At 49.5% G+C, this 12,026-nt stretch overlaps 1 protein-coding gene across 4 annotated transcripts in view; it reads right to left on the reverse strand.

The window, feature by feature from the left end:
- The window catches only part of PIF1 (PIF1 5'-to-3' DNA helicase), a 45,277-nt gene that overhangs the window by 31,180 nt on the left and 2,071 nt on the right, over positions 1-12,026 (reverse strand). For 3 of the 4 annotated variants that reach the window (XM_063939302.1, XM_063939300.1, XM_063939303.1), the window contains exons 2-6: positions 5,927-6,509; positions 4,223-4,352; positions 3,514-3,639; positions 2,400-2,553; positions 2,197-2,311 (exon numbers count right to left, since the gene is read on the reverse strand). In XM_063939302.1, the coding sequence (XP_063795372.1) occupies positions 2,197-2,311; positions 2,400-2,553; positions 3,514-3,639; positions 4,223-4,352; positions 5,927-6,493 (1,092 nt within the window). In that variant the 5' untranslated portion in view covers positions 6,494-6,509. Of the gene's footprint in view, positions 1-2,196; positions 2,312-2,399; positions 2,554-3,513; positions 3,640-4,222; positions 4,353-5,926; positions 6,513-12,026 lie in introns of all 4 variants that reach the window. The other variant, XM_063939301.1, reaches the window with a different exon arrangement.

Genomic DNA, 12,026 nt, shown 5'->3' on the forward strand with positions numbered 1-12,026 from the left:
CTTTAATATGCTCTACGTTTAGCAATATAGTGTCCCTGTCTAGGGTGTCAATGTTCTCCGACAGGGAGTCTGACCATGCAGCTGCCGCACTGCACATCCATGCTGAGGCAATAGCTGGTCTCAGTATAATACCAGTGTGTGTATATATAGCTTTTTGGAGAGCCTCCTGCTTTCTGTCAGCCGGTTCCTTTAGGGCGGCCGTATCTTGGGACGGCAGTGCCACCTTTTTTGATAAGCGCGTAAGTGCTTTATCCACCTTAGGGGGTGTTTCCCAACGTGACCTATCCTCTGGCGGGAAAGGGTACGCCATTAGTAATTTTTTTGAAATTACAAATTTTTTATCAGGGGAAGCCCACGCTAGTTCACACACGTCATTTAATTCTTCAGAAGGGGGAAAAACTACTGGTAGTTTTTTCTCCCCAAACATAATACCCTTTTTTCTGGTACCTGGGGTCACTTCAGAAATGTGTAAAACATTTTTCATTGCCTCAATCATATAACGAGTGGCCCTATTGGACATTACATTAGTCTCTTCGTCGTCGACACTGGTATCAGTATCCGTGTCGACATCTGTGTCTGCCACCTGAGGCAGCGGGCGTTTTAGAGCCCCTGATGACTTTTGAGTTGTCTGGACAGGCACGGGCTGAGAAGCCGGCTGCCCCACATTTGGCATGTCGTCAAATTTTTTATGTAAGGAGTCGACACTTTCGCGTAATTCCTTCCACAAGTCCATCCACTCCGGTGTCTGCCCCGCAGGGGGTGACAACACATTTATAGGCACCTGCTCCTCCTCCACATAAGTCTCCTCATCAAACATGTCGACACAGCCGTACCGACACACCGCACACACACAGGGAATGCTCTGACAGAAGACAGGACCCCACAAAGCCCTTTGGGGAGACAGAGAGAGAGCGTATGCCAGCACACACCAGAGCGCTATATAATACAGGGATTAACTAAATTATATCCCCTTATAGCTGCTATATATGTATTTTGCGCCTAAATTTAGTGCCCCCCCTCTCTTTTTTACCCTTTTCTGTAGTGTAGACTGCAGGGGAGAGCCAGGGAGCTTCCTTCCAGCGGAACTATGAGGGAGAAATGGCGCCAGTGTGTTGAGGGAGATAGCTCCGCCCCTTTTTCGGCTGACTTTTCTCCCGCTTTTTTATGGATTCTGGCAGGGGTATTTATCACATATATAGCCTCTGGGGCTATATATTGTGATATATTTGCCAGCCAAGGTGTATTTATTGCTTCTCAGGGCGCCCCCCCCCCCCCCCAGCGCCCTGCACCCTCAGTGACCGGAGTGTGAAGTGTGTATGAGGAGCAATGGCGCACAGCTGCAGTGCTGTGCGCTACCTTGGTGAAGACTGATGTCTTCTGCCGCCGATTTTCCGGATTCTTCTTGCTTCTGGCTCTGTAAGGGGGCCGGCGGCGCGGCTCCGGGACCGAACACCAATGGCCGGTTCCATGCGGTCGATCCCTCTGGAGCTAATGGTGTCCAGTAGCCTAAGAAGCCCAAGCTACCACCAGTTAGGTAGGTTCGCTTCTTCTCCCCTTAGTCCCTCGCTGCAGTGAGTCTGTTGCCAGCAGATCTCACTGTAAAATAAAAAACCTAAATATACTTTCTTTCTAGGAGCTCAGGAGAGCCCCTAGTGTGCATCCAGCTCGGCCGGGCACAAGATTCTAACTGAGGTCTGGAGGAGGGTCATAGTGGGAGGAGCCAGTGCACACCAGGTAGTCCTAATTCTTTCTTAGCTGTGCCCAGTCTCCTGCGGAGCCGCTATTCCCCATGGTCCTTACGGAGTCCCCAGCATCCATTAGGACGTTAGAGAAACTCATGTTGGCATTTTGACCTGTCGACATTTTACATGTCGGTATTTTGACCTTGTCGGTATTTTAAATGTCGGTATTTTGTCCATCGGTCAATTGCTGTCGGGATTTTGACCGTCGGGATTTTGATTGTAGATATTTCATACCGATCCCTCCAGAGCAATACACCATGAGCCAATGAAACAAATCTTCCTGCCGCCCGTGTTCTTCTAGCCGTCACCTCACAGCACATGCAGATGTGTCCTCATACTGGCGCACTGGGAGGGGCTGATTGGCGCAACTGCAGCAATGATATATGAGGACACATCTGTAGGGCATAAGCTGGAAACACTAGGACTGCTCCGTGCAGCACATTCTGGTTCCTACCTGGAAGCAGAACTTTGTCTGACTTGAAGCCTGAGTAACCGGTGGGAGCTGGAGGAAGTCTCCGCTGACAATAAGCTGGATCCCCCCGAAGGGCTCATCCCGACCACGCACTGCCCTGCAAGAGACATAGTTATCAGTAACCGGCCAGTGACCGCCGCTCCGTGTACTGTATCTGCCCTCCCCACACATTCCGGGCACGCTACCTGGCAACAGCCTCCAACTTGTCGAAGAGTTCACCTTCCACCATGGAGATCTCATCAATGATTAGGTGTCGGCAGCTTACCCAGTGCTGACGCACCCCGGGCCTCTTGGCCATTTCAATGCACTGCTCCAATGGTGCCTTCCCCGAACCGATACCTGAAACACAGTACCAATATACTGGTGTAGAAACACAGGAAATAGCCGACAGTGCGAACTGCTTTCTGCAGCACTAACAGCCCCACAAGTGAAGAGGGCGATCGGCCTAAGAGTTAGTGCCACCTAGTGTCTGGACAGAATAAAGCACAAGTCTGCTTTTGTGGAGTGTAAACGGAATATCATCCATAGTTTACAATGGGCCTGCGGTAGATGCTAGATTCAAGTGGCCTAAGGGATCTTTTACGTCAGGAGGAGGAGCCATGACACAAGGGGGAGGAGCTAGGCCAGCGGGATAGTTCCTCTACTATCCACGCCACCAACTATTACTTTTAGTAACCCGGTGGCAAGCGAAGCGAGCCACAGATGATGAAGCGTGGCGAGCGAAGAGAGCCCGCGAGGGTACATTTCGGGTATCCTGTTCGACCGTGGCCACTGGCGGTTTTATAATGGGTGCAGTGTGTGCGGTGCACACGGGCCCCTGAGTCCAGAGGGGGCCACCACCGCACCCATTTTTAAAATACTCACCCCTCGGAAGTCCAGTGCTGGCATTTGCAGCGCTATTAGAACTCCGTGGAAATGGCTCAGCGGCCATTTTCACGGAGTTCTGCGCATGCGCAGTAGAGAAATCTCAGGGAAAATGTCCGCCACGCCATTTTTCCGTAGATCTGCGCATGCGCAGTAGAGTCTGAGCCCTCTAGTGCTCAAACTCTACAGCGCTCCAGGCAGAGAGGAGGGGACCCGAACGGAGGAGGCTGAACACGGGTCTCCTCCTCTTTTAAAACGCCAATTGTCGTGGCTCCTCCCCCTGGTGACATCAGAGGTCCCTTCACCACTCCGATTTAGAACCAACCATGGGCCTGCACCACTAACGCTCACGTCATGGAAAGGGCATGGACTTTCCAGCACCTCCATCTCCTGCAATAACCCCATTATAAAACAGGACATTGAGCCCCTGCTTACCTGCAAATGCGTGCAACGTGGTGCCACCGATGTGACAGGCGGCCACCCCAGTACTCGCTGTGGCATAAGTGCTTTTTGGTGGCAGAGCGCCAACAATCCTCTTCAGCAGATAGGACTTCCCTGTGCCTGGGAAGGAGGAAACCAAGAGCTGAGACTTTAAGACAACACACATTACAAGGCATTAACAGCATGGGTCTTCAACCTGCGGCCCTCCAGCTGCTATAGAACTACACATTCCAGCATGCCCTGCCACAGTTTTGCTATTAAGGCATGCTAAGAAAGAAAAAAAAAAGCAGGTCATGCTGGGATGTGTAGTTCCACAGCAGCTGGAGGGCCACAGGTTGAAGACCAATTGGTTTAAAGTAAAGTACACCTGTCCCCTACATACAGCAGAGGCAGACATTTTGTAAATGGAGCCAGGGTTCATGAAAATGCAACCTATTCATTCCCTAGGAAGTAATGACATCACTGGGGAATGTACTAGTGAGGTCGCTAGTTTCTGACAAGTTGATTGGCTGCATTCAAGTAAAAATTGTTCCCGCCCACAAAATTGCTTCCTCCATCTTTTGTTGACAGGTCAACTTAAATAAAGTTTATACAGAATGTATCGCACTGAAAAGCAGAGAATCAAAATTGTTGTTTCCCCATTCATTCAAACTCTGACACAACTGACCCCTGTGAATTAAGAGTTCACTCCGTCACCACCAACCTGCACTCCCTGTGAAGAACACGTTCTTTCCGCTGAGGACGGTGCGGAGAACCATGGCCTGTTCGGTGGAGAGCTGCATTTGCCGGGGCATGGTCAGAGTTGGCTTCTTGCTGGGACGAAGATCTGAAATCTGAGGCAGGACAGGAGAGGTTATGCAAAGGTGAAGTGAGAAGACACACGGATCAGAAGATTAATGCTCAGTGGCCAGGGGCGGATTGGGAACAAAAAGCGGCCCTGGAAAAAATTTGTACTAGTGGCCCCACTTGGGCAGCACCAGAGGTGTAAGGTCTATCCATGGGCCATGGCAGCAGCACCCTCCCCCCAAGACTTTCCAGATAGTGGGGATGTCTAGCATCAAGGGGGAAGTTAAAAGTAAATACAATTAAATGTTATGAGCACATTATATGATACACCTTTAGAATTTAGGAAACTATATCATTCTTTAGAAAGATATATTTTCTTGCTTATTACACCAACCGTATCCCAATCACTATTCACTCAATCTTATATGTCAGCCAAGCAGGCAGACAGAGCATACACTAGATCATCTGCAATCACAGGCTAAGTGGCAAAGTCATTTTCATATATGCAAATTATTTTCCATCTTATTCATTATGTCTATAAAAAGGACCACATGTCCTCAAACAAAACAGGCCCCGTGGGTGCGTCGGCCCACCGGGAATCTTCCCTGTGAGCCCTATGGCCAGTCCGCCTCTGTCAGTGGCATTCACCCACTCGAGAGACCGTTACCAGTTTCATAAAAGCTTATTGAACAATTTTAGTCAAGGGTTATTTGCATTAGAAAGATTCAAGGCCAAAAACACATTCTACTGCTACTTCACACTGAGATCAGGCACCTGCACATTTGCCAGATTTAGAGTCTAATTCATGTGCGTACGCCAGTGGTAAGGTCCTAAACTGCATTCTCTGCAGAACGCAGTTTAAGACACGGAGGGGAGCAGGAACGGGGCGTCGGTAGCGCGTTTTGTCGGCGTCAACGCTCCATATAAGAGGCGCTGCCCAGACAATGCATGAGTGTCCGGACCGGTAACATCACACGCAGCCATTGCAATAAAAAACATGATGGGTAGCCGCCTGCCCCTGCAGCATGGCTGCGTAGACAGGGAGCTACTTTCCAGGTGGGAAAGCATCGCCGCTGTGCGATGCTTTCACACCTCTGCAGGGAAGGGGGGGGGTACGGCTTGGCTTGCCCCCCCCCCCCCCCCACATGTCAGAGATTTTGATCGTAGATGTGCATTTGTTCGCACATCTATGATCAGCTCTGAATTAGGCCCCTAGTATTGGACTCGTTCGATAGAGACCAGCAGATCAGATGGAACAGGACAAACTGCTGTAGCCGTGCCCCAAAAGGTGTGCTAGGAAGTGAAAGAAGTAAGGTGGATCAACTCAAGTATTGGTTTTCGTTCATGCAAGAATGAGGAGTCAAGAGTAATTGGAGGATGCTCTGAACACCGGTTCAGCGATTGTCTCAGAGTAGCGCTTGCTAAATTTCATTGTGAAAGGACGTAAAACTTGGCCTGATGAAGTTGTGGGTCATTTCACAGCGAAACGCGTCACTGATGCTAATTTGCGACTACTACTAGCCTGATCTTTACACCAGCCTCAGCTTACTAATGAGGAGCAGACTCAGATACATGCTACAAGTTGTTTAGTCGTGCGAGTCCACTGAGCAATTTTACTTACTAGACTGTTCTCTGAAGATTCTGTTCTTGCCCGTTTCTGCGGACATCTGTTTGCTGCGTTAGGTCCGCTATGACCAAGCCCTTTCCTCTTGACAGGGGTCTCTGTGTTACATTTGGCACGCATCTCGTTTGCCTGCACCACATCTTTCTTTTGGACTGGGCTGATGGTCTCAAACACCCGGGGGAGACCCAACAACAGCCGCATCCGCTCATTAACTGGTTTTTCACTCTTTGAAGCTTCATGCTTAATCATCAGAGTCTTCATGAAGTGCTTTAGCTTGTCCGAGGGGCAGTTGGAGATCAGCAGCTGGACATTGTCTGGTTGAAGAACAATTGTGCTCTTTCCATCCTGCATGAAGCGGTTGAAGAGTTTTATCTGCTTCAGAGTAAAGTTCTGAGACAGTTTCCCATCGTTCACCCTCAACACCAACTCCCGGAACTCATTGCGCCCAAGTGTGGTGAATGCATTACGTATAACTTTGCGCTTCAATGCCTGCCCAGATGCGTTGAGATATTCTATTGTGACACTGCTCTGGATCTCTGCGGACAAGTGATCAGCCAGATTCATCTTCCTGGATAAAACCCTACTGGTCAAGATCGTAGTTTAATTAGGCATCCATCTTGGAGAGGCATTTATAAATACATTACTCAAATCAAGAAAGTACCATTTACAATTTGTTAGAATTAAAAAATAAGAATTTACTTACCGATAATTCTATTTCTCGTAGTCCGTAGTGGATGCTGGGGACTCCGTAAGGACCATGGGGAATAGCGGCTCCGCAGGAGACTGGGCACAAAAGTAAAGCTTTATAACTACCTGGTGTGCACTGGCTCCTCCCCCTATGACCCTCCTCCAAGCCTCAGTTAGGATACTGTGCCCGGACGAGCGTACACAATAAGAAAGGATTTTGAATCCCGGGTAAGACTCATACCAGCCACACCAATCACACCATATAACTTGTGATCTAAACCCAGTTAACAGCATGATAACAGAGGAGCCTCTAGAAAAGATGGCTCACTACAGCAATAACCCGATTTTTTTGGTAACAATAACTATGTACCAGTATTGCAGACAATCCGCACTTGGGATGGGCGCCCAGCATCCACTACGGACTACGAGAAATAGAATTATCGGTAAGTAAATTCTTATTTTCTCTGACGTCCTAGTGGATGCTGGGGACTCCGTAAGGACCATGGGGATTATACCAAAGCTCCCAAACGGGCGGGAGAGTGCGGATGACTCTGCAGCACCAAATGAGAGAACTCCAGGTCCTCCTCAGCCAGGGTATCAAATTTGTAGAATTTTACAAACGTATTTGCTCCTGACCAAGTAGCTGCTCGGCAAAGTTGTAAAGCCGAGACCCCTCGGGCAGCCACCCAAGATGAGCCCACCTTCCTTGTGGAATGGGCTTTTACAGATTTTGGCTGTGGCAGGCCTGCCACAGAATGTGCAAGCTGAATTGTACTACAAATCCAACGAGCAATAGTCTGCTTTGAAGCAGGAGCACCCGACTTGTTGGGTGCATACAGAATAAACAACGAGTCAGATTTTTTGACTCCAGCCGTCCTGGAAACCTATATTTCCAGGGCTCTGACAACGTCTAGCAACTTGGAGTCCTCCAAGTCCCTAGTAGCCGCAGGCACCACAATAGGTTGATTCAGGTGAAACGCTGAAAACCACCTTAGGGAGAAACTGAGGACAAGTCCTCAATTCCGCCCTGTCCGAATGGAAAATCAGATGAGGGCTTTTACAGAATAAAGCCGCCAATACTGACACACACCTGGCCCAGGCCAGGGCCAACAGCATGACCACTTTCCATGTGAGATATTTTAACTCCACATATTTAAGTGGTTCAAACCAATGTGACTTTTGGAACCCAAAAACTACATTTAGATCCCAAGGTGCCACTGGAGGCACAAAAGGAGGCTGTATATACAGTACCCCTTTCACAAACGTCTGAACTTCAGGGACTGAAGCTAGTTCTTTTTGGAAGAAAATTGACAGGGCCGAAATTTGAGCCTTAATGGACCCCCATTTCAGGCCCATAGACACTCCTGTTTGCAGGAAATGTAGGAATCGACCTAGTTGAAAATTCCTCCGTCGGGGCCTTACTGGCCTCGCACCACGCAACATATTTTCGCCAAATGCGGTGATAATGTTTTGCGGTTATATCTTTCCTGGCTTTGATCAGGATAGGAATGACTTCATCCGGAATGCCTTTCTCCTTCAGGATCCGGCGTTCAACCGCCATGCCGTCAAACGCAGCCGCGGTAAGTCTTGGAACAGACAGGGTCCTTGCTGGAGCAGGTCCCTTCTTAGAGGTAGAGGCCACGGATCCTCCGTGAGAATCTCTTGAAGTTCCGGTTACCAAGTCCTTCTTGGCCAATCCGGAGCCACGAATATAGTGCTTACTCCTCTCCATCTTATAATTCTCAGTACCTTGGGTATGAGAGGCAGAGGAGGGAACACATACACTGACTGGTACACCCACTGTGTTACCAGAGCGTCCACAGCTATTGCCTGAGGGTCCCTTGACCTGGCGCAATACTTGTCGAGTTTTATAAACATGTGGAAGACTTCTGGGTGAAGTCCCCACTCTCCCGGGTGGAGGTCGTGTCTGCTGAGGAAGTCTGCTTCCCAGTTGTCCACTCCCGGAATGAATACTGCTGACAGTGCTATCACATGATTTTCCGCCCAGCGAAGAATCCTTGCAGCTTCTGCCATTGCCCTCCTGCTTCTTGTGTCACCCTGTCTGTTTACGTGGGTGACTGCCGTGATGTTGTCCGAATGGATCAACTCCGGGTGACCTTGAAGCAGAGGTCTTGCTGAGCTTAGAGCATTGTAAATGGCCCTTAGCTTCAGGATATTTATGTGAAGTGATGTCTCCAGGCTTGACCATAAGCTCTGGAAATTCCTTCCCTGTGTGACTGCTCCCCAGCCTCGCAGGCTGGCATCCGTGGTCACCAGGACCCAGTCCTGAATGTGCGGCCCTCTAGAAGATGAGCACTCTGCAACCACCACAGGAGAGACACCCTTGTGCTTGGTGACAGGGTTATCCGCTGATGCATCTGAAGATGCGACCCGGACCATTTGTCCAGCAGGTCCCACTGGAAAGTTCTCGCGTGGAATCTGCCGAATGGGATTGCTTCGTAGGAAGCCACCATTTTTCCCAGAACCATTTCATTGATGTACTGAGACTTGGCTCGGTTATAGGAGGTTCCCGACTAGCTCGGATAACTCCCTGACTTTCTCCTCCGGGAGAAACACCTTTTTCTGGTCCAGGATCATCCCTAGGAACAGAAGACGAGTCGTCGGAATCAGCTGCGATTTTGGAATATTGAGAATCCAATCGTGCTGCCGCAACACTACCTGAGATAGTGCTACACCGACCTCCAACTGTTCCCTGGATCTTACCCTTATCAGGGAATCGTCCAAGTAAGGGATAACTAAAATTCCCTTCCTTCGAAGGAGTATCATAATTTCGGCCATTACCTTGGTAAAGACCCGGGGTGCCGTGGACCATCCATATGGCAGCGTCTGAAACTGATAGTGACAGTTCTGTACCATAAACCTGAGGTACCCTTGGTGAGAAGGGTAAATTGGGACATGAAGGTAAGCATCCTTGATGTCCCGAGACATCATGTAGTCCCCTTCTTCCAGGTTCGCAATCACTGCTCTGAGTGACTCAATCTTGAATTTGAACCTCCGTATGTAAGTGTTCAAAGATTTTAGATTTAGAATCCGTCTCACCGAGCCGTCCGGCTTCGGTACCACAACAGTGTGGAATAATACCCCGTTCCCTGTTGCAGGAGGGGTACCTTGATTATCACCTGCTGGGAATACAGCTTGTGAATGGCTTCCAAAACTGCCTCCCTGTCAGAAGGAGACATCGGTAAAGCCGACTTTAGTAAACGGCGAGGGGGAGACGTCTCGAATTCCAATTTGTACCCCTGAGATATCACCTGAAGGATCCAGGGGTCTACATGCGAGTGAGCCCACTGCGTGCTGAAATTCATTGAGACGGGCCCCCACCGTGCCTGATTCTGCTTGTAAAGCCCCAGCGTCATACTGAGGGCTTGGCAGAGGCGGGAGAGGGTTTCTGTTCCTGGGAGCTGGCTGATTTCTGCAGCCTTTTTCCTCTCCCTCTGTCACGGGGCAGAAATGAGGAACCTTTTGCCCGCTTGCCCACGAAAAGACTGCGCCTGATAATACGGCGTCTTCTTATGTTGAGAGGCGACCTGGGGTACAAACGTGGATTTCCCAGCTGTTGCCGTGGCCACCAGGTCTGAAAGACCGACCCCAAATAACTCCTCCCCTTAATAAGGCAATACTTCCAAATGCCGTTTGGAATCCGCATCACCTGACCACTGTCATGTCAATAACCCTCTACTGGCAGATATGGACAACGCACTTACACTTGATGCCAGTCGGCAAATATTCCGCTGTGCATCACGCATATATAGAAATGCATCTTTTAAATGCTCTATAGGCAATAATATACTGTCCCTATCTAGGGTATCAATATTTTCAGTCAGGGAATCCGACCACGCCAACCCAGCACTGCACATCCAGGCTGAGGCGATTGCTGGTCGCAGTATAACACCAGTATGTGTGTAAATACATTTTAGGATACCCTCCTGCTTTCTATCAGCAGGATCCTTAAGGGCGGCCATCTCAGGAGAGGATAGAGCCCTTGTTCTTACAAGCGTGTGAGCGCTTTATCCACCCTAGGGGGTGTTTCCCAACGCACCCTAACCTCTGGCGGGAAAGGATATAATGCCAATAACATTTTAGAAATTATCAGTTGTTATCGGGGGAAAACCACGCATCATCACACACCTCATTTAATTTCTCAGTTTCAGGAAAACTACAGGTAGTTTTTCCTCACCGAACATAATACCCCTTTTTGGTGGTACTCGTATTATCAGAAATGTGTAAAACATTTTTCATTGCCTCAATCATGTAACGTGTGGCCCTACTGGAAGTCACATTTGTCTCTTCACCGTCGACACTGGAGTCAGTATCCGTGTCGGCGTCTATATCTGCCATCTGCGGTAACGGGCGCTTTAGAGCCCCTGACGGCCTATGAGACGTCTGGACAGGCACAAGCTGAGTAGCCGGCTGTCTCATGTCAACCACTGTCTTTTATACAGAGCTGACACTGTCACGTAATTCCTTCCAACAGTTCATCCACTCAGGTGTCGACCCCCTAGGGGGTGACATCACTATTACAGGCAATCTGCTCCGTCTCCACATCATTTTTCTCCTCATACATGTCGACACAAACGTACCGACACACAGCACACACACACAGGGAATGCTCTGATAGAGGACAGGACCCCACTAGCCCTTTGGGGAGACAGAGGGAGAGTTTGCCAGCACACACCAGAGCGCTATATATATATATATATATACATACACACAGGGATAACCTTATATAAGTGTTTTTTCCCTTATAGCTGCTGTATTATTTAATACTGCGCGTAATTAGTGCCCCCCTCTCTTTTTTTAACCCTTTCTGTAGTGTAGTGACTGCAGGGGAGAGACAGGGAGCTTCCCTCCAACGGAGCTGTGAGGGAAAATGGCGCCAGTGTGCTGAGGAGATAGGCTCCGCCCCCTTCTCGGCGGCCTTATCTCCCGTTTTTCTGTGTATTCTGGCAGGGGTTAAATTCATCCATATAGCCCAGGAGCTATATGTGATGCATTTTTTGCCATCCAAGGTGTTTTTATTGCGTCTCAGGGCGCCCCCCCCCCAGCGCCCTGCACCCTCAGTGACCGGAGTGTGAAGTGTGCTGAGAGCAATGGCGCACAGCTGCAGTGCTGTGCGCTACCTTGTTGAAGACAGGACGTCTTCTGCCGCCGATTTTCCGGACCTCTTCTGTCTTCTGGCTCTGTAAGGGGGCCGGCGGCGCGGCTCTGGGACCTATCCATGGCTGGGCCTGTGATCGGTCCCTCTGGAGCTAATGTCCAGTAGCCTAAGAAGCCCAATCCACTCTGCACGCAGGTGAGTTCGCTTCTTCTCCCCTTAGTCCCTCGATGCAGTGAGCCTGTTGCCAGCAGGTCTCACTGAACATAAAAAACCTAAAACTAAACTTTTCAC

The sequence above is a fragment of the Pseudophryne corroboree genome, chromosome 9 (assembly GCF_028390025.1).
Source record: "Pseudophryne corroboree isolate aPseCor3 chromosome 9, aPseCor3.hap2, whole genome shotgun sequence".
NCBI classification, from domain to species: domain Eukaryota; kingdom Metazoa; phylum Chordata; class Amphibia; order Anura; family Myobatrachidae; genus Pseudophryne; species Pseudophryne corroboree.